This window comes from Oxyura jamaicensis, chromosome 8 (genome assembly GCF_011077185.1).
Source record: "Oxyura jamaicensis isolate SHBP4307 breed ruddy duck chromosome 8, BPBGC_Ojam_1.0, whole genome shotgun sequence".
In the NCBI taxonomy this organism is placed as follows: domain Eukaryota; kingdom Metazoa; phylum Chordata; class Aves; order Anseriformes; family Anatidae; genus Oxyura; species Oxyura jamaicensis.
The window spans coordinates 796,157-818,754 of NC_048900.1; the positions used below are offsets into that span (position 1 = coordinate 796,157).

At 34.7% G+C, this 22,598-nt stretch overlaps 1 protein-coding gene across 5 annotated transcripts in view; it reads left to right on the top strand.

Moving 5' to 3' along the window:
* Positions 1 to 22,598, top strand: part of BTBD8 (BTB domain containing 8) — a 35,234-nt gene that overhangs the window by 4,311 nt on the left and 8,325 nt on the right. For all 5 annotated transcript variants that reach the window (XM_035332785.1, XM_035332788.1, XM_035332786.1 and 2 more), the window contains 12 exons: positions 3,699 to 3,967; positions 4,862 to 4,979; positions 7,910 to 7,999; positions 10,179 to 10,259; positions 11,482 to 11,578; positions 12,200 to 12,288; positions 12,499 to 12,601; positions 16,051 to 16,233; positions 16,984 to 17,121; positions 18,150 to 18,279; positions 20,848 to 20,909; positions 21,953 to 22,586. In XM_035332785.1, coding sequence (XP_035188676.1) covers positions 3,699 to 3,967; positions 4,862 to 4,979; positions 7,910 to 7,999; positions 10,179 to 10,259; positions 11,482 to 11,578; positions 12,200 to 12,288; positions 12,499 to 12,601; positions 16,051 to 16,233; positions 16,984 to 17,121; positions 18,150 to 18,279; positions 20,848 to 20,909; positions 21,953 to 22,586 — 1,994 coding nt within the window. The remainder of the gene's footprint in view (positions 1 to 3,698; positions 3,968 to 4,861; positions 4,980 to 7,909; positions 8,000 to 10,178; positions 10,260 to 11,481; positions 11,579 to 12,199; positions 12,289 to 12,498; positions 12,602 to 16,050; positions 16,234 to 16,983; positions 17,122 to 18,149; positions 18,280 to 20,847; positions 20,910 to 21,952; positions 22,587 to 22,598) is intronic.

The following is a 22,598-nucleotide window of genomic DNA, read 5'->3' on the forward strand; positions in this document are numbered from 1 at the left end:
CTCTATTTTTAGATTGACCCTCTATTGCATGTGAGGTTTCCATAAAACAGTTGTACCAAATACAACACAATTTGTTTGTGCAAATTTGTTCTTTAAATACAACTAATTCACAGTTAGTTTATTTGCTGTGGTTATAAATAGGAGCTAAGCTAGTCACTGAGAATAATCAAACTTTGCTAAAGCAAGGAAGGTGGAAGGGAATGAAATAGGTAAGATACTACATAAAGCTTGTAGACTTTATGCTATATCCTGTTGTGTGAGTGTTGGCGGGGTGGGGGGGCAAATGGGAATGCTTCACCATGCTGACATGCCTCTTTTACTAGAAAGGCTTTCAATGCATGCCAGACAGTCATAATGATAATCTTATCTCCTTTCCACCTACACAGAAACAATGAGTTTCTTTTATTATTATTTTTTGATCCATGTTTACATATAATCTCAACTTCTTAGGGAAAGTTGAGAAGTTGAGTTGTCAAGTAGCAGTATATTCAGTATATGTGATATTAGTATCTTGCTTTGGAAAATAAAATATTTTAATACCATGGATCTACACATCCCCCACAAGGGAAAAAAAATCATGAGAATTGGGCAGAAACCTTTCACTGGGACAATGTTTGCTTGAAGGCCATATTCTTCTTCTGCTAAAATTATTAGCTTTAATACAGAACTGTAAAATTGAAATGGCAATTGCACGAGGCGCTGAAGCAGCTGATGTATCTCATGAGAAGAAAGTTACTGAAATACTTGTCACAATAAATCAATTCAATTAAAATAACGATCTCAGCTACGAAAAGCTAAGAACTGTCAAGCAGATAGTTCTTTTAGCAAATCTGAAGGGAAACGGAAGAATCTTGACGTGATTCAGGTAGGCTGAGGTTGCACGTGTGACATGCCTAACTTATGATCACAAGACTCACCTCTATAGTGGATTGCTGAAATATTTTAGCAAGCCCTCCAAGGTTAAATGCAGTGCACGGAAGTGTTTGCTGGAGATTTCAATGCATTAAACCCTTGGTAGGAGACTGTTCAGAGATCTCCTACCTTCTCAGTGTTATTTTATCAACAAAAGTTAACAAATCTTGTTTATTATGCCATTTCATTGTCATGATACATAGCTTTACTGTTTGAGTAAAACTGCATGATTTAGTATTTAACACAGGTACAGAAGATATTTTGTGCTAATCTAACTACTACTTGAAGTTCTAGTAGTATGTGCTATACCAAGTTCTATTGAAAATGGCACACAACATCTATACAAGTTGAAATAAAAGAAAAACATTGATTTATCTGTGTCCATTTATTATCCCCCACATTACAAGTAAGTATCCTGTTTGGGGCATCTAATTGTTTTGTCCCTTTATTCTAAAGTTACTGCAGTATGTTTTTTTTCTCAGGACAATTGAACTGATATGCTGCCAAAGAGCAGCACATGCCTTTTCATACAGGTCAGACTTCTGTGCTGATGGCTTCATGCTACCTTTAGTATTTCTGATTGAGAATTTTCTGATGGACTTGAGCATTAACAGTTTGTACTGCTAGCTGAACTTATGATAAGAAAAAAAATCAAGATAGAAAAATGACCCTCTCTCCTAGCATTAATGACTTGTTCAAGCCTGCTTTGTCATCTCTTTACTAATGCTCTACAAATCTCGGCATATATACAACATGACATGGCTGATGTGTATTCATATATAAATATGTGTGTGTACCTGCATATGTACACATATATATAAATAAGGAGAATGTGGGTAAGGAGAAGAAGTCTGGTAACTGTTTTTCCAGATGGGCTTTAAGTGAAGGACTATCTCTTAGAAAGTAGAATCTGCAGTGGGGAGTATTTAAAAGTCTGCTGCCTAACTAGTTGAGAATATGCTTTTAGATTTGGATAACATTTAAATCCAGTGTTCTTTCAGGCTGGTTTACAACTGGGCTGGGACAGTAAGAGTGGATGTCCTAACAGGTTACTGTAATGTGTGGTGGTGATAGTGTTAATTCCAGTGACTACATATTCTTGGAAATAACAAAAATGGGTTTCTCATAATTTTAACTAATGTATTTCTTCTAAAATAAAGCCTTTTCCCACCTCTCTGCTTTTTTGTGTTGTCTCCATGGTCACTAGTGGTTTGGAACATACCAGTTTAGGATTTTGTTAGTTTTGCAGACAATGGGTGTGACCTACGTTAAGGAAAGGTACTTCTTAACTCAAAGGACCACAGAAGTGGATTGTAGAATAATTTTTCAGATCTAGAAACCAGTTACTTGGTTTTGGTTTAACATGTCAGTTTGCTTGTTTTATTTGTAGACTTCATTGTTGTGCTAACCAGTGCCATTTTTATCAACTTAAGCTTACTGGTAACAGAATCACATTCCTGAGGTTTCTTATGTATATTATCTGAAAATACTCTGAGGATTCCCTAGAGGTTTTTACCTTATTGCCTAGCTTACTATATTGCCTATGAGTGTGTTTTTCAGTTACTGGCAGAAAGAAAGCAAGAACATTACAACAATTATTGTAATGGCAAAGCAGTGTATCTGTTATAACCAATTTTCTTTCAAAGTCAATTTGTACCATCCTTACGTGGCAAGTATGCAACAGCAACAGAAAGGTGAAAAAAATAAGTTCTGGCACAAATTTAACCTAATAAGTTAAGAATGATAAGCTGTATCATGAAGAAAAAAAAAGTTCTACCTAACCCAATCCTTTAAATACAGGAATTACAGAAGAAGATGATTTGATTTCTCTTTATCTCTTCTCTGCCCCTTTACAGCAATGTTCAAATAGTGTCTTCAAATTACTGTTCCCAGTATAAACAATAAATCCTCTTTGCCATGGAATGAGTGACTAAAGGCAGATCTGCAAGTATATATCTATTGAATCCAAAGTAACTGTAGCCCTTCTGTTAAACTTTGCTAACTTCATCTGTCTGGTATGAAACCACTGATAAAACATGTTATCTGTTCACATTGACTTTTTAAAGCTCCATTAAGTTGCTGAAGAAGAGCATCTTTTCATAAATATAAGATCTCTGCAATCACAGACTGCAGGCTTTGTTAGCCATTCCAGATCTTGAGCCAAAAATAAGCTGGTAAAACAGATGGGAAAGTGGGAAGCTGGAATTACTGTATGGGCGAAGTAAAATCCTTTGGGTAATCTTAACTGTTAACATTTTCGTGCTTTCAAGCACTTCCTCTGAAATTAAAACATATATCTCTAAAACTTGCTATGGTTCTGCACTTCTAGTCTTGATGTTAGGTCTTTATATTTTGATTTTTTTAAATTGATTTACAAAGGACAATCAAATATCAAATGCCTTTTCTTAGTCATGCTAAGATTTATAAAATCAGTGATCTATTATTACTAACACAATTTGCTTCTGCTTTTGCCTGTAGTAGATGATGATTATAGTAGATGAGGTATGAAGAGCAGATGAAAATTTTGTTAATTGAAAAAGTTGATGGAGATAAACCGTTGTTCCCTGTAACTTGGCGGTACATTTTATTTGTAATGCTTGCTTATGCTTTTTGAAGGATTACAGAAATGCATTTGTTTTCAGAGAGGTGTTGTTTCAATTATTAAGTGCTGTACAGTCCAGCTTTTTTCTGTTCGTGAACTTTATCAGATAAAATACATGTAATTTTAGACTTTTTGTGTTAGTCAATTAAAACATTACATGAGTAAACTCAGTGTCATCTTCTAGGCTTGTATATTCATCCGATAAAAATCTTCAAGAATCAGAGGAACTGGCTATGATGAAAAAAGTACTAGAACCCAAATTAATACAGGAAAACAACATTGCTCTTCAGAACACTCAAACAGATGCAAATTGTCTTGGAGATGATGAAAGCACAGCAGCTGAACAGAACGCTCCAAGTGGAGCTGTGCAGGAAGAAGTTGCTTATGTATCTTGTATTGAAGAGGAAATTTCAGAAGTAGCCGTTGATGCAGAAAGCAACAAAGCCATGGCAGGTAAGTTTGGTATATCTTTCATAGTTTTATTGTTGATTGTTTTTTCCTTTTAAGTAATTATCCAAAGCTTTATACGGATGTAAAAATGAGGGAAGAGGTTAAAGCTATTGTTATAACACAACCTACATGGATATTCTTTGCTATACCTCGGTCTCTCACACTTTGAAAAAAAATAATTACTGGAGAAGTTTGGCAGGAACAGTTCACTACCAATGTCTAGCAGAAATCTGAAAGGACATGCCAGGCATTGGGTGTGTGTTGTCATTGCATCCTGTCTTTTCTCTGTAATGCAGCAAACTTGAGTCCTGAGCATGTGGGACTTGCACAGAACACAATCTCTCCATTCCTTTCCTTTTCTAGCAAATTATTCAAGTTCCACTGCACTTTATTTGATGAGGAATATGAAATCTTTCAGAGCCTTTCCTACTACAACTATGAACTAAGTCTGTAACTCCAGGAAACATGACTGCATCCACACCAGAGGTGTTGGCTGCTGCAGCTGTGACATCAGGGTAGGATCAAGCAATTAATCTGGTAGCACTACATGATCCTACCCTTCTTCAAAGTCAATTTTTCTTGAACACTGAGGTACCAGATCTTTGCAGAAGAAATGAACTGGGTATATAATTTTACAAAAGAGTCCCTGCAACACTTTTATGCTGTAGATATCAAATGTGAAGCACTGATTAATTTCCTGAATCTCTACTCACAATGACAAGTATAACGCATGTTCCATTGCTGGAAGACCCTTGCAAGGAAAAATCTACCTTGAATGTGCAATGTTAGAATCTGACATCATGTAAATTTCTTTCTCACTAATACTTCCAATTGTGTCCTAACAATAGTCTAGTATTCGCTGAATGAGTGAAAATAGCCACTTCTCCCCACCTCCAGGTGATTCCAAGCTAGAAGCCGCGTCTGTATTAGGAGAAGACTTAATGAAGCTCTACAAGAAGCGTTGTTGTCCAGATATTAATATTTGCGTAGAAGGCCACAACTTTCAAGCTCACAGGTATATAAAAACAACTTTTCTTCTAAGATTGCCATTGTAAACTCATATAATGAGTATATTCTCTTGTATAAATACTAGGTAGGCTTTCTTTTCTAACTTTTCAAAAATCATCTGTACTCTCTTTCTTCAGAAAATGAAAAAACTATTCATAAACTTCAGCTATTTTATTTGGCTACTAGTGCTGAATAAAATTACCATACAGGTAGAAGCTTTCTGGAGTTGAAATTACTTCATTTTTTTTCTGCTTTTCAGAATCTGTGCAGCATAATCTGATTTTACTTTGATTACTTCTGTCATGCTGATATAAAAACTGTTGAGCTGTCTTCAGGAAGTCAACAGCCTTTATTGGGTATAAAGTCCAAGACCAGTTAACAACTTTGGCTCATTGGACTTCTGTAGGCTGGGAAAACAAATTATAGGGGCAGTATACTTCTTGTCTTCCCTGTACATTTGGTATCTGTCAGTTTGCATTTAATGTTTGAATTTGAAGTAGCAAACTGGAGAGCCTGTATTTTGTTTACTTTATGTATATAAATAACAGAGAAATGATCAAAAACCTCCACTATTTTTAGTATTTTCTCAACACAAAACCAACGTGGGGTGTTGTATTACTGACATTACAAATATCTTTACAGAAGAATTATCGTAACGGTGGTGGTGGAGTTGTTTTATGGTTTTGATTTGTTTGTTTTTTAATAACAGAATTAGGATATATGTTAGACCCCCCAAAATGGAGTGTAGTTAGGCATGGTTTTAATTCTGGTCTACACTATAAGAAGGCATGTTCTTAGAGCTGTAACTTTGAGAAACAAATACTTTATTGCAAAAGAAAATTCAACAAAGTATTACATTGTCAGAGCCACTTAACTGCCTTATTACATTTAGGCCACTTACTGCCTAGAGCAATGTATGTAGTCTAACCAGAAAAAAAAATATGGCAGTAAATCTTAGAGGAAACAAGGAAGTTCTAAAACAGGCACAAAAGTTGCTTGTTTTAACACCACAACATATGAATGGTAGGAGTGAATAAGGGAAAGCTAATTTTGGGTATAATTGTGGTGAAAGCACCAGTATGATCTATTTTGAAGTTTGTTGTTGTTTTTTATTATTTTTGTTTTGTTTTGTTTTAATTCTCAGACTGGAGGCAGTTTAAGCTCCCACCCACCCCCACACAGTCATCTCCATATTCTTTACTTTCTCATGGAGTCTGATGACCTTCCAGTAGACTTTGCACAGTGTAAGGAACAGTGCTCTGAGAGAGGTGGCAAGTTGTGTTTTACTGGTGCTGTGTTGTATCGTTACAGTTCCGTGTAGCAACACAGCTTGTTCAGCAATAAACTTGTGGCACAAACCATGACAGCAGGAAAGCACAGATAACTTTACTTCAAGTTCATGTGATATCTTGATATATTTCCTAAGTTAATTTTTTATCAATGCCATATATTTAGGTAATACGTATATGTCAACATTTTGCTAAGTAGCCATCTAATTTAAAACAAATCCTGGAAATAACCACTTAACTATGTCTTTGTAGTTGATTGAGCCCTGTTTATTACTAAAAATTATTTGGAATAGAATGACAAACATCCCTACGATACTGTGTTGTAACTTTCAAAAACAAGGTAGTATGGTATGTATTTTTAAATTTCACATACTCAGAACTGTGAGATAATACCCATTTAAGTGTGGCCATATTAAACCATGATGTGAAACATTCTGTAAAAGCTTCATTATTATTATTGCTGGGTGAATCACTGGAGGAATGTGCAAGAAGTTCCTAATTTCAAATACTGAGAGACTCTGGAAGAGGGAGGAGTAGAGAGATATGAGAGATTGCAGAATGTAGAACAACTAGAAAAGAGAGGATAAATAGCATCCTTCTTCTTCCTATGCACATATGAAAGTGCTCTGAAACATTTCAAGAACCAACAAATACACATGAAAGAATGTATTCTCATGCCAAACAAAATACTTTGCTTTTTCTGCCACAGGAAATACATGACAAACAGTAATTTTAGCATAGTAGGTGTCAAGAAAAGAACTATGTGTATAAGGATATCATCTACAGCTACCCTAGCCCAGATTAGATGTGTAACAGCTAACACTGTAACTGATGTAAATCTGGAAGGCTGAAATCACAAAGTAGTTCTCATCTACTACCTTCCTTTTTGCCCTTTCACTTCTACCTTAAGAAATTGCCGTTGCAAAGGTTTTCTTGCTTGTTTTGTGAACACTGATACTGGTAGAAATACTACTGGTCAGGATTTTTTTTATTGTCTTTGAAGGAAGTAGGAGGAAATTGGATGAGCCCCTTTATTATGAAGTTAGGCATTTGGAATATAAAATACAGGACAGTAAGTCTAAACAGAACTGATAGTTCTTCTCAAATAGTGCTGGAAACGCACATCAGGTTGTTGGATTGCTTGTTATTAAGTTTGTTTGACTCTTGTCTATGTGCTGGTAGGTAGTCAGCCAATTTTGAGTAAGAGAAGCTTTATACTTCTCTTTTCATTTTAATAAACAGACATTTTGCAGTATAAAGAGAAATTGATATGGAGGTTCAGGATATAACTATTTGGCCAAAATGGTGCTGTGAAAACAAGGTTACTTGTTTTCTGTTACTTGGTAAATAAAACAGAATAAATAAACTTGAAATTTCATGTTATATAAAAGGAAAATGCTTGTGAAAATAGATTTCCTTTATGTGAATGTTGAAGTCATACTAGAAAAAAGCTGTAGCTGAAAAAAATTTGGAGTACTGCTCTTGTTTTTTCTTTAGCGTATTTTAAAATTTCAAACATACTGGAAGGCATGCAGTATACAGATGACGCCTCAATGCATAAAGGGCAAAGATTTAAGTCAATGTTATCAAAGAGTCTCATAAAAAATATTTGTATCTAGTGGAATAATGTTTACTTTTTCTCTCTCAGGGCCATTTTATGTGCCAGATCTAGTTACTTTGCTGCTATGCTGAGTGGAAGTTGGGCTGAAAGCTCCCAAGAGCACATCACTCTTCAAGGGTAAGTGTTGTCTTTGCAAGTCGTGCAGGAGCAAAGGTAGGCAATTTAAAATCACTGCAAATATGCAGCAAGTGTGCTGTGTATAGAGCACTGGAGATTAATCTGCCTTGACGCTTTTGTTCAGACTGATACGTTTCCTGACTACTCTTTTGACTTTAGTATGAAACACTGTATGTAATATATTTGTTAATGCTGTCAGATGGCTCAGGGAAGAAGTCTTTATCATCAACAAAAGGGTTCTAATCTTTTTTTTGGAGAGTATATCTTAGTATTCACAGTCTATTTAACACCTCTTCTACTGACTTCAAGTTGTAGACATCATGAAAAGCATCAGAAATGGATGAAGTGTAATACGTTTTCAGAATTATTTGTACGGTACTTTTATGATGTAAAGACAAATAAACAATTATATTTCCTATACAGTGTTTAATAATGAAAATTCAGGATCTGAAAATTATCTAAGATAATTTTGACTAGTGTGCATGTTCACAATGGCTTTCTGTGTAAGTGCTGAAAATAACAGAGCTGTCAGCACAGGATAAATAGTTAAGACTTTGTAGATAACCTGGGGACTGCCATGTTAGTTCTTTTTAGTATCAGAAAAAAAACATTTGCAATAGTTTAAATTGCCTCTAAAAGCAAACTAATAGTGCTACTTCTACATGTTAGCTTTTTTAATTTAAGTGTGGTGTTGGCTGACTCAGCTTTCTTCAGAAAGAACTGTGTACCTTACAGTGCTGCAAAGTATAATTACTTTGTGTTAATATAAAATTGCTTCACCAACTGATACTTTCTTGTATTTTCATCATTTTAATTTTCTGTCTCTGCAATAATACTGCTGCAAAATCAGGGGGGTTATCTGTTCATTTGGTTATAACTTGAATGCTCATAAAAACAATACATTTTTACTTGATTGTTTGGCTTTTATAGTGTACTTAGAATGCTTTAGGGGTTGATCATCAACAATTGCTCTGGTACTTACAATTCTCTCCCTGCAATTGAGATCTTTTTATATGTTAATTTCTGGTTAAGAAACTTTAACCCTTATTTTTCAGTAAAGAATTTCTCCTGAGAGGTACTTTAGCTTTTTATTAGTATGTTCTCATTGCCATTGTCTCATAATTTCTGGTATTAAGAATGGTGTCAATTTATTTTACCTTTTCTGATTAATTTTTCTGGTAGGTACAGATTTCCGTGCTGTCTTTTTAAACATTTATAAATAAAGTACATATGGCATGTTCTGAAATAATGAAAATTCTGCATTAGATAACAGCTGTCAAGACTGAGGAAAATTTCTTACTGATTTTATGGCTATCATGTGCTAACACAGAGAGAGATAACTGTTGATTTTGCTTCTTAGTGTGTTGCAACAACATACTTTTTTTGTTTTTATTCATCAATGTCTGTTGCTTAAACATGTATAATGTTTTAACTCAACTCAATCTGCATGCCTAATTTCTACTTCTGTACATAGCCCTTGTGGGCTCTAAAAATTGCACATGGAGTTGTACATACATAAGTAGATTAATGTATTTTTCAGGAGATTGTGTACACCATTTAAAATAGACATTCCGTGCCTTTCCCCCTAATGGTGCTGGGAGGATGGAAGGATGCAAATGCAACTCTGAAGGACTTCCAGGTTTCTTTATCTGAATCTAGCCATAAAGAATTTTTCTAAATATTCTGAAACGCAACATTCCTACCTAGAATTGTCATAAAACTATTAAATCTATTTTTATTGCAGGAAAAGCTTAAATAGATTTATAAAAGTAATGAATTAAAAATATTATAAAACAATTTTGAAATACATACTTAGTAATTGACTTACTAGTAGTAAGGGGCTTAGAGAAGATTTAAAAAAAAATCCTTTCTGCATATTATCAGCATAAGTAATCTAGATATTTAGGTAATTACATCAAATCTTACTAGAAGATGGTAATAGTCGTCTTATGACTAATTTCAAAGATTTAAAGTACTGCAAAAATTCAGCAAGACTACTGAGTAGCAAAGTTCAGCCAAAATGTTGATAATTCAGATTTTACATTGCAGTGATCTTTAGGATTATCAGGTCATTACCTTCCATTGGTAAGGCTGGATGATGTATTCTGATTAATGTATTTTGGCGAAGAAATGTGGTAGTTGTCCTGAACTTGTCTCTATTTCTTACATTTTTTTTCAGCATAAGCCATATAGAAATGAGTGTCATCTTGCATTTTATATACGGAGCTATTCTGGACTTCCCAGATGAAGTTGATGTTGGGTATATGTCAACTTTTATTACTTTTAATTGCAGTTTGTGCTTGTTCTATATTTTCTCAGTTAAGAGTCTAAAGGAAAAAAAAAATCTTGTAGAATATAAATAAGACAAAGATGTCAAATAAAACGATTATTACACCTAAACGTACTTGAGGAAAATCCAAAAATAGAGCTGTTGAAGAAATACTGTTTATTCAGCAGCTATTGAAAAAGATGGGCCAGATGCTTTTGGAATATTATATGAGGACAGTGAAAAACATGAGGGTGTTTCATACCATAATTATGTACATTTTGCTTGTATGTTCCTTTTAGCTTTCAGAACAACATCCACAGCATGTAAAATATGTAAAAGTTGTTATTTGGAATATATTTTGATACAAGCATTTGATGCAAAGGCTAAGTAATTCGTCTTAGATCCATAAATGATGATATATATATATATATATATATATATATATAGCAACAAATGTTATTGTTGGCATTTTATTCTGTTATTTTTTTTATCCCAGTTTTATGTTGCTATTGTACAATAATCCTGTATTAGTGAAATAACATCTAAAATGTGTGAATTGTTTTCTGAAGTAATTTATATACTAGCTTTTGGACTCTGCCAAAAAAAAATAATAATAATAATAATTACATCTGAAAAACTACATTGAAAAACTACAAGTTCTCAATGCTAGAAATTGTTGGTCAAAGTTTACATCTAAATTAAAAATGTGGAACTGTTTACAATATGCTCCCCAATGTCAACTTTTATATAATGAATTTAGATAATAATAAATACCTTATTTTCTATATAGATTATCAATAGTTTGTTCACTGTGCTTTCTAATATGTGGAAGAGGCACAGTTCTCAGACACTATGTCATTGCTAACATTTTATGTAACCCTTGCACAAATTACAGAATGCCAAAACTCCACTGGCACAAGTATCTTTTTCACTTGTTACTCTTAAAGTAGAGGAACTGAGAGTCTTTTAAACTCAGCCAGTAGCTGAGCCTTACTTTTATATAGAAATGTGGTACCACTCTCAGTGGTTGGGAGATTATTTTTAGGTCTGTACATGCTTCTGTTTGAAGATTATTCTTTGGCAAGTTTCACATTTGGTTATCAATCTATTTTCTGCAGTAACTTCTGACTGAATAAAGAGGTGAAAATAGTGTGTAAATTGTAAGCAAAATCAAAATGATTTTTAATTTCTATTGTTTCTGCTTTCTCTTTAGTCGCATGTTGGGCATTGCAGATATGTATGGGCTAGATGGGTTGAAAGAAGTAGCTATCTACATTTTGAAGAGAGATTACTGCAATTTTTTCCAAAAGGTGTGTCAGTCCTCATGCTACTTTGTGAATTGTAAAGCCTAGAGAAATAATTTTGATTCTATTACTTACAGATCATATAGATGAGATACTTAACAACCATGTGACCTTAAGTCAGCAGAACCTATTCATATGTGTAAATCCATTAAATTCAGTAGCATTGGTGATTGGCGTAAGCCCTGCGGGTATCATCCACTTATTTATAGAAACTTGTAAACCACAACTGATGAAAAGCAGCATTCCATCCCATTAACTAAACATTAAATTACATTAAGTATAATTTAATACATTCCATGGCACATGTAATTGTTCGTAACAGAAGCAGGAATATGGAAATACTATATACATGCATAACAGATTTCATGGGCATATAGTTCAAATCTATTTCTCTCCAATAAAAAATAGTTTAAAAACAAACAACAGCTTGGAGACAAGCATTTTTAGGCATTAGGCTGAATGCTACTTTGTTGACCTGTGAGGAAGCAGATGACTTCCCTATTCCCTATTATGGCAATCAAACTTAAATACTGTGGTGGCTAACAGAAACTCTGAACTGAAGTACTTCTGTACAGTTTCTCCATCTCAGAATGTGTAATAATTGTGGTGATTTTATAACAATTCCAGCCTATTCCTGGAAAACAGCAACCTGTACTAGAATGCATGGCTATTGCTCATTCACTGGGAGTGGAAAGCCTATATGCTGCCTGCATGAAGTAAGTAAAACAAATTAAGTTATGGTTTATGTTTTCCATTTCTCTATTTCCTGTTGAAATAATTTTCCCTTGAGAGATTGGGTTTATTTTGACATTAAAAGTTCACATTTAAAACATTTTTCCTCACAATATGTTACAGGGATCACATACACTTACAAGTGACGATGGAACATTTTTCATCTTTATTATTTAAGACTTTTTTTTCAACAGATGGGTGGGAAAACATTTTGCAAAATGCTTGTCAGAGAGAAGCTTTGCCAGTTTACCTCCTGAACTTCAGAACAACTGTCTTGTTATGTTGATTAAGTCTTTGGTAAGTCGTATATAGTGTATTTTATATAAAAACAGTGGCATAAATTTTTTGCTTATTTAGCTGTAGAGTGCAATTTAAGAAATAATAATAGCAGTATTTTAGATCTGTAGTACATATATACTGCATAAAAGTTCCCGTTAAAATAACAATTTAAGAAACAGATTTTGATGTAGTTGCTATGCTTCATGGAACAAAGTCTAGTGAAAAATCACATGGAAGTCCAGCATAATAATACAAAATAATAATAATCCAGCATAATAATACTAAAAGACTTTATGAAACAGCTCTGACATCACAGCACAGCATTCATTAAATATTCAAAGAGTGAGAAGCAGCAAATTGCTGTATCAAATTTTATGTTAGGTAGCAGCACGCATTGTTTGTGACTGTCTTCTCCTCTTTACCTATGTTCTAATTTGGAACATAATACCTTTCTTTTTTCCAGACTTCAGGTGATCACTGGCTAGCAGTGATCACAAACCATCAGTTTAAATGCCAGCCATCTTTCAAAAATAAAGTAACAGGATAGTATACATATCTTCGACTTCACAGATGACAGTACTTAATTGGTCCCTTCACAGTTCAGAATTCATTGTTTGTAGCATGTATTTACATTGTTCCAATTTTGATCTGCCTAAATGTAAATATTTTATAATAGTCTTTGTGTATAAAACTATCATCAATGCTGACTTAACAGATCCAGTTCAAATCAGTTATTTTAACAGGAATTTAGCCCAGTAATTAGCCTAGAAATAGAGTGAATTGCTGTAGAAATATAAAGAGCAGGTAAAGGAGCTAAAGATAAATCTGTACAGCTGTTGTCAGGCATGACTGTTTGTGTGTATATATAAGTACAACTAACGTGGATTGGCATACACAGTTTAATCTAACTAGCTCAGCTAATGTTCACAAAACAATTTTGGTTCTAGCATACACTAGACAGCTGAGTATGTATGGTCTCCAGAATGCTTGTGTATCTCATGCTAAAGTTGTTCTTGTGTCTTGTTACTCTTATTCAAGGTAACTAGCTTAGGTATGGCTGCTAAACATATCCCTTAGCTCAAGAGATGTACTGACAAATAATTCTGTCCAAGAACTGCTCCTTGCTGAAAGTGCTGTGAAGGCTTCTTGGGGCCTTTCTGGATGATTTATCAAGAGAATACTTATCCCATCAAGTGTTGATGCCAGTAGGTCAGCTGTAAGCGGTGGCTGCTAGTCTGTATTCAGGTGAAGGCCTGAAAAACAAGAGATTTCAGATCTATGTGGCAGTACCAGGAGAAGCTTGTGAGTAGCTATAATAACCAGTCCTTCTACCAGCATGCATCAACTCTTGACAGAATATAGTAGCTATGGCTTTTAAGATAGTAGGAGTATTTTGCCATTGTATTAAATCAGTACACTCATTTGTTCCCAGAATGTGTGTGTAGCTTTGTGGTATTGATTTTGTGTTGAAATATATGAGCTATGTTGAAGCTACCAGCTTTCATAGAACCTGTGGTACTTCGTACTGCTCCAACTGTGTACCCAGCCTCTCCAGAACATTTTGGAGTCCAGACTAAAGTGTATTTTGGTTTCCATTCTGCTGAGTTAGGATTTTTGTTGGTGGGTCTTTGCAAGACTCACCAATATTTTATAGACTGAAGACTAGAAAACTTTTCTAATTGCAATTCTAAAAAATAAAGCATAAGCCTTATCTGCCCACAGAACAGTTCTGATTAGTGACCATTTATTTCCAAGCTCTTAAGACACCCATTCCACTTGTGGAATTCCCACTGAAATTTCTAAAACCAAGAATCTGCAAAAATGCTTCAAGTTGCTTGAGAGAGAAAGAAGAAAGTCTAACATTTTGCAGGAGCTGCCCTATGTTTTGCAATCCTCTAAGTTCTCTGTTGTAGAACTTTTTAACAGTCACACCCAGTTAAACAGTATGACTCTTGAGCCTGCCATTAATCAATCTTGCAAATATCAAAGCTTTTAAGCACAGGCAATGCTTAGAGGACAAAAAGGGACAAAGAAAAGGAGACTGCTGAATGGAAAATCTCTGGGCAGCCAAAATGACAAGCACAGCAATGTTAAAAGAGGAGTGCAGCTTAAAACACCATCCAGGTACTACTTAATGATATGTCATAGATTTACACTTTTATAGGCAAGTAAAGTGGACACCATTTTTAGAATGAGTAGGAAAAACATTATAATAGGAGAAGTAAAACTCAGATAGGGACCCTCCTGCTGAGGGCTGGTTTAATTAGATGTCATTGACAGCACTTTGTGTTTCATTGGACGTATATGAAGGGGGTGAATGCTTATTGCCTTACAAGCAGGGGTGAATCCTCGACAATTTCAAAAGCTTGCAATTGAGTCCAGTGGGAGAAAGATCAAGCCGTAAACACACGCTTAATCCTTATTTTACCTTAAATGCATATTAACAAACTTGTTTTACCTGCAGCTGCATAAAATAATAAAACACAGACTTAAACAGTGGCTGTTCAACAGCATAACGGATGTTATGCTTTAACTGCAATATGCATGAACAAAATCCTCACTGCTTTTTAATTGCATGGGCCAAACATGGTTATAATCTGAATTTACAGTGTTGTTTGTGTGTGTGTGTGTGTCAAATCTGGATTGTTGCTTTCTCCACTGTTACTGATCTTGCCACATCACTTATTAGTGACCTGCTAGGTTATGTTGAGTAAAGCTGTTAATCCATCCTAATGTGCATCCACCCTAATAAATTGCAAGCTCATTTTAAGTCACATATCAGCCAGTAGAAGTTGCCCTTGGTTACTGATTTGATGAGGCAATGCAAATGCTTAGACAAGTATGAAAGAAGCAAAAGAATTGACCAGGGAGGTAGATATTTGGAATTTGGTTTTCTTTTCTTTCAAATTTGCCTATAAACATAACAGTCGTGCTTCTTAGAGAAATGTCAGTTAAAAAAGAAGATAAGTTCTTCATATGAGAAGACATATTTGATGTCTCCATTAAATAAGGCAAAAGGATTCATAGCTATGAAAATGCTTGGATGCTTATGTATTCTGAATGCTGGATCATCCACAATCAACTAAAGCATTCACTTACGCATTTTATTAAAGAATTTATTGTATCTTGCAGTGACCTAAAATGATTTTCTCTGTTAAGTAATATCGTATCAGGTGGGATTTTAAGGACTGCAGTATGTATGTAATGACAGTTGAAAAGTACAATAAAAGGTACTGAACACTTTACTGCCTAACTTCAGTAGACAAAACAGAGCAACAGATTTTTTTTCTCTTTTAGTTTCAAAGGTACCTATAATGTTCAGAATTATCAAAAGCCACATTTATTTTTAAAAAGGGAAATGAATATATCATTGGATCCTTGTATAAGTACTCAGGAACTGAACAGAAGTTATTTTATAAGCAGCAATTATTTAGGCAACAGGCTAATCGCTGTTTTTATTTTCTAAGAACCACAAGAATGCTTCTTTCTTTTTGATGGAAAGTGACCGGCTAATCAACAGTCTTCCCCAAGTGAAGTGGACTGAGGCAGCTGTGGCGGTGGCATCTAGGCTACAAGAAAAATGCATAACGTTTATTGTGGCAAACTTCCTACATGTAGTACAAAGTGAAGCCTTCTATACTTTGTTGCAGGTGAAAGTGCCCTCAAGTTAGTTTGTGTCTCCAAGTAAACTGAATCATATCAGGCTTTGGATAGTTCAGGCTGTTAAAAAACTGCAACTTTCAACTTCTGCTTTAAAATACAGTAATACGGGGAAAAAAAGGCAGCATTAAGTATTATAAAGCATTATTAAGGGTTAATACTGCATTTGGGTATGTGCCTCAGCTAAGACAAGTGTTCACACAAGAATTTAGTGGAACAATTTCTATGTCACAAAGAGATAATAAGTATATACATAAAATTCCAAAGAACTTTCCTATCTTTGGACCCGCAGATTACAACAGGTATTTACAGGAATTATTATAAGTATTAGCAGTATCCTCAAACTTCCACTGATCTTTGTTGCAAGTTACTGGCAATGCTGCAAGTCTTAGTTAGAAAACACGTTTATAGAGGGAGTTCATTTCTCCCATTAAAAGTTTTGTTTGTTTAATGTGTAGAGGATTTTAAATATGGAGATGTTAGGACACTTTGTCTTTGAATTTAGAATTACATGTGGCCGTAAATTCATCACAGCATGTTTATTCCTAAAATTTAAATTAGCAAGAGTTCTCAAGATTATTTGTAAGAGGCCTGGGGTGGGATGTGTGTGAAAGGAATACACAGGAATGGATACTTCAGCTTCCTGCACCAGCATAATAGCAGACCCTTTCTGTTCAGTAATGTTTTTGCATAGTGCACACCCTTTTGTTTTAAATGGCTGCCTTTTGTTGTTTCCTCAGGCTCAGGCAATGAGCAGCAAACCTGACCTTCTCGAACTAATCTTTAATGCAATTGAAAAAAGTATTAATAACGAAAATAGCTGCTTTCTTCTTGTAGCTGTGGATACATTGCTGGACTCTGCAAATGTGAAGGAGATGGTAGGTTTTGCCACGTGCAGTTTCTGTAGGACAACCTATTCTAGTCTTTTCACTTGAGAGTTCAAATCATATGATGTACTTTGAGCTCAGGTTGAAGTGCCCAAGACATTGGCATTTGTTTACTGGATATTAACATTTTTCTTTTAAAGAGAAACCCTATATATGGCCATAAAAAAAAGTATTCCTGAGAATGGAAGTCCCATGGGCACCATTTGCTCTGTTGATCTTTACTAGCACTTTAAATTTGTGATGAGGAAAAACTTAGCAAAATGTTTAATTACCTAAAATTTAAAGGGGAAGAGTTTAATTCTCTATTTCTCTATATATCTAACCCCCTTCTGCATTTTCTAAAAGTCACAGCTACATCTGGGTTTAAGACTGTTTTCTGAAGCAAGGGCTGCCTAATCTAGTGAGTGTGTGTTGGACTGGGGAGAAGTGTCAGTCTGTGTGTAACATGCCATGTATATTTCCACAGTCTGAATAATGAATAAAGATATTTAAGCTGTGGTTGACTGAAATGCTGGGAATAATTCATGAATAATATGACATACTGATTAAAATCTGGAATGATGCTACAAGCAAAGAATGAAAAATAAATGCTAAATGAATTACTGCAATCTGGTGCTATTGTAGATCTTCTTGGTAAAAGCAATGAAAATTTAATCAGATACATTATTTTTCCCTAGAGTATTTGACCTTGCTGTGACACAGCTGACAGCGAAGAGCTATTAAGGGGTTCATTTAAAAAAAAAAAAAAAATAGGAAAAAGAAGGAGGAAAAAAAAGGAATGCAGTGTTTTCTAGTGCTTTAGTATGCCTTGGAGTGATTTGGTATCAAAGCATTATAAAAATTACCGTGGTGGGCAATAATCCTTCAAAAACAGCATCCCCATCTACCAGGCCATTATAAAATATAAGTGATGACATCATTGATCTAGCTTAGGGAGTAAGTAGATTCTGCAAGGAATAATGACTGGTTGCTATGACAATCTGCCTCTCGCCAGCTGCTGATTTGTTACTTGAACACAGGGTTTTACGTGCAAGATCCAGGCTCTGCGTGATAAGCTCTGGGTCTTCCTGGTTCAGTCTTTTTATGCTGTTCGTCACACAGAAAGCTGGAAGCTGATGAGACCAGACCATCAACAGAAAATACAAGCAGGTATGTCTGGCATAAAATGGCATTAGAATATTTTAGCAATCTGTTTAGCAAATAAAATGTAGGTGGTATTGTGGAGCCAGATACAAATTAAGCACAATATGTGATGCAGTAGGTTTCTGAAATGGTGTTTTAGAGTAGATGCACGCTTAGCTAGTTTCAAACATGGAAATCAGTAAGTCATTTTCTGTGACGTCTCCCCTGCTTTTATTTTTAGGAGAGCATGTAATAGAAACCAGAGATGGGTATGCTGATTCTCCCCTTGTTTACAGCTACTCTAAGTCATTTAAAATACTGCAGTAGGATTAATAGACATTATCTATCTCATTTTTAAGGAGATAAGCACCGTGGAAATATTAAATTTACACAAAGCAGATTACCCATTCTATGAATTCAGTTTCTATCCTTTATAATTTTATACATAATGTATAAATATTGTTTGTCTCTTGCATAATGCTTATCTCAGGCTCTGTGAGTAACTGCAGCTAGCTTGACTTCACAGTTGATTGGTATTGTGATCCTGTGTATGCTACTGCAGAGAACCCCTAAGGAGCTGCACTGTGCTCTAAAAATGTGGACAGGCAGCCCTTCCAACAAAAAGGAGGTTTTGTTCTGAGCCTTTCTTTGTGCTGAAGTACACAAGTATTCTGCGGGTGCGAACTGATGATGGAGTTGCAGCTGAATATTAGCTGTGACAGTACAGTGTAAGACTTGTATAAAATGAAAGCATTTTGACTCAAAAAAGGTAAACGTTTCAGTGTTCATTTTGTTAAGGACATTAGAGGTTAGACCATGCTAGTTATAGAGCTGTTCATGCCTGTAGGCTGATGAAAATTTTATTCTAGAATTGCACGCTGAGGTAAAGATGCAGTGTCAGTCTTTTATAAGCATGATTTAAGGGTGTAGCCCACTAACATCTCACTGCTAAACCTGCATGAAACAGATTTTGATTATTTTCAGGATTATGAAGTTTTTCAGAGGCTAAGGAGCTGGCTTCAGAAACCAGAGGATTTTTGTTTGTTTGTTGGGGGGGGCCGGGGGGGGGGCATTTTTAGTATGCTTGTGTCCTTATTGTACATAATGTTTAGGCTGTTTTGCACCAGTGCTTTCAATACAAAACGAAATACTTAAGACTGAGATGTGCCTTAGTTGTCCAAACTCCATCTTTACAGATATTGTTTTGTTTTTCTCTAAATTAAACCTGAACTCAGAGCTAGCATACAGTTTATTTGTAAACAACCAAGATGAAATGTTCCCATGCATTATCTGTTTTTAATTACAGGCAAAGCAATCACGTAATATCGGTAGACAAATTTTAATCTTCAGGTAAAATTTGCCTTAGATAATTTAAATCAACTTTCATCTTAAAAGATTTGGGGGGGGGGGGGGGGGATCTTTTTTAGATTTTGCCTATCTATAAATGGAACACTGTAACAGAAGAGGAAAAATGCCAAAAAAAGAAATTATTTGGTGTAGCTTTTGGGTGTTTTATTTGTTTGTTTTTGTTTTTTGTTTTTTTCCCAATCACAACATGTCATGTGTTTTCTTAGGTTCAAGTTTAAATGGCTTTTATCTTAATATGTATTATTGTGCAGAGTCATTGCTGGAAAAAGGGATATAGGTCCCTGGTGTGCCATTTTCAGTATATCTTTTCTCGTTTGATTTTTACAGAAATATATAAAAAATATCTTCTATTAGAATTCATTAGATTTTTTGTTTGTTATAAATTGATGTGTTTTTGTATATGTACAAATACTATGTCAGAACAAGAAGAACTGAATGCTTAATTTTAACTACATTTTTTGTAAAACCTCTTTTTCAGCTGAAAAAATAGTTTAAAAAAAAAACTTATTGATTCAGGGTCTGTATAGTGTCTATAAATATCTTTTTTATATTCTACAAGCACAATTAATTCAAAAGCTTTATTGAAAAATGCTTCTCTCCCAGAGTAGAACAGTCAAAAGAAAAAGAGGCATTCACTGCCTGAAAATTTCACATGACAATCACGGAGATAACTCTCATGATGTCTAAAGAGGCACTGTTCAGTACATTTAGATACTTTGGCTTTACCACATTTGAAAACTAACTTAATTTACCTTTCTGTAATCAATATCCTGTTTAAATATTATAAATACTTAATCTTTAAATTACAGTATGTCACACTGAAGTCATTAGTATTCTAAATCTGTAGGTCTGTCTTTTTTGTAAATTTTTGTATACGCTTTCCAAGGTCTCAGTGTATTTCAAGCCTTACGTTACTTAAATAAGGTAAGCTTGGATCAACAAAAGTGCCTTACTATGAAAATGAGGAAACAAGTGTTAAAGTAAGAGTTAAAAAACTTGCTTGTGGCCATGTGACCTCATTACAAATATCACAATTTCTGTTCCAAATTTAAAGCTGTTTCTCCTCTTAACATTTGCCATGTCACCAAAATTAGCCGCCTTAAAATAATTACAGGACCCAAAAAATCACTTCCTGATTTCAAAAGATGCTAATTGAGTAGGCTGAATTGTTTTCTGTCTCCCTTCTTTTCTGCTAAATATTAAAGAAAGTGCTTTTCCTCTTTACAGCTGCATTTGACAAGGGTGATGACAGAAGACTTGGCAAAAAACCTGTATTCACTAGTTCTCAGGTAAACCTTCATATCTGAGCATTAAAAGTACTCGAAAGCTTGTGAACGTAACTATTTTTGTCATTTGTTTTATATTCAATGTTAATTTGTCACATTAATTAATGCAGCCTCCTTTTGAAAATTTGTATTCTCTTGAACTCTTATTTCTGCAGAATCAGTGATGTCCATTACTAGAAACATTTTAGGACTCAGCCTGTGCTCTACTACATTGTCAAACAGATAAGCTCAAATAAAAGATTGGAATTTGTGTTCAGAATCTCACATTCCCCTGCTGCTACATAATGAAACAGATCTGTTTCCCAGAGCAAATGGTATGATACTGAGCTAACAAATCTCTACTATTATCACAAGCCATGGCAGCAGTGAGTCTGTTACGCTCCCTGCCATGAAAATTATGTTTTAATGCCCTGAACAACAACACCTCTGAGATTCTTGCTCAAAATTAGGTTACTATTAAGTAGACAACTACTGTGGGTTTTGTATGACTTGATGGTCATGGATACATTGCAATTACACAAAGATTCCATTTCATGTACTTAATTCTCCATATTTCAAAATATCTTTACCTAAGAGAGAGAATAATTATCATCACTTATCTAATGGATATACTTTGGTAATGGTTTAAAAAAAACCACGTATTTCAAAATAATTTTTATGTTTCTAATAATTCATAGTCTTTATTTCTCCTTGGAAAATAGGCATATGTAGCTCAAAAAAAGTTTCCTTCCATCAGCAGACAGTAGTAATACATAACAGAAAAAATTGTCTAAAGTAAAAGTGAGACTCTGCTCAGGTATTTCTATATCCTATATACAGAGCTGCATTTTGCAAGACAAAAAAATAAACGGGGCACTCTAGATTTTTTTCTGGTACTTTTGTAAGCCAGCAATCTGAGCTGAAAATATAATTTTTAAAAATTATATCAATGCAGAAATTTGTTGTTTTAGATTCATGTACTACTTAATAAATAGCTGTTTCAGAAGTTACAGGTTATGATTGTTTAGTCTAGTCTTCTGTTTTATTTTTCTGATTTTCTGTTCTAGCTAAATAAACCCGGTACTGAATCTGTTGGTATAAGGAATACTTCTTGGACAGAACACGGCAAGAAAGATTGTGGAAGAGATTCTTCCACTAATCAGGATAAAATGAAATCTGATGGATTAGGAGCATCTGGACATGCATCAAGCACCAACAGAAACACTGCCAATAAGACTTCAAAGCATGAGGATACAAAGGGAAAAGATAGCAAAAAAGCCGTTTCCAAAATTACTAAAGATTCAAAACCTGGAGAAAAAACTGCTTCGCCAAAGGCTAGAGCTGTCATCAAAACAAAAATAGAAAATAACGGAAATACAAAGGCTGAAAGCATGCCTACCAGGCAAGATACTGAAAAGACATCTGCAAGCGGACAAAAAAATTCAGGCAGTGGCAAAGGATTAAAGAACCATGAAGGAAAAATTGCAGGTGCCAGGCCTAAAGTACTGACTGTAACCACAAGTGTGCAAATCAAAACAAAACCATTGAAAAAAAACACAGGGAAGGAATCTCCATCCATTGTGACTGTGGCAGGAGCATCCAGCAAGTTAACGAACTCGAGCACGGATATACAGACTGCTAGCGAACAGGCAGAAGAACCCAAAGAGGATAAATTGGTAGAGGAAGGAAAAAAACGTACTGGTAATTTACTTA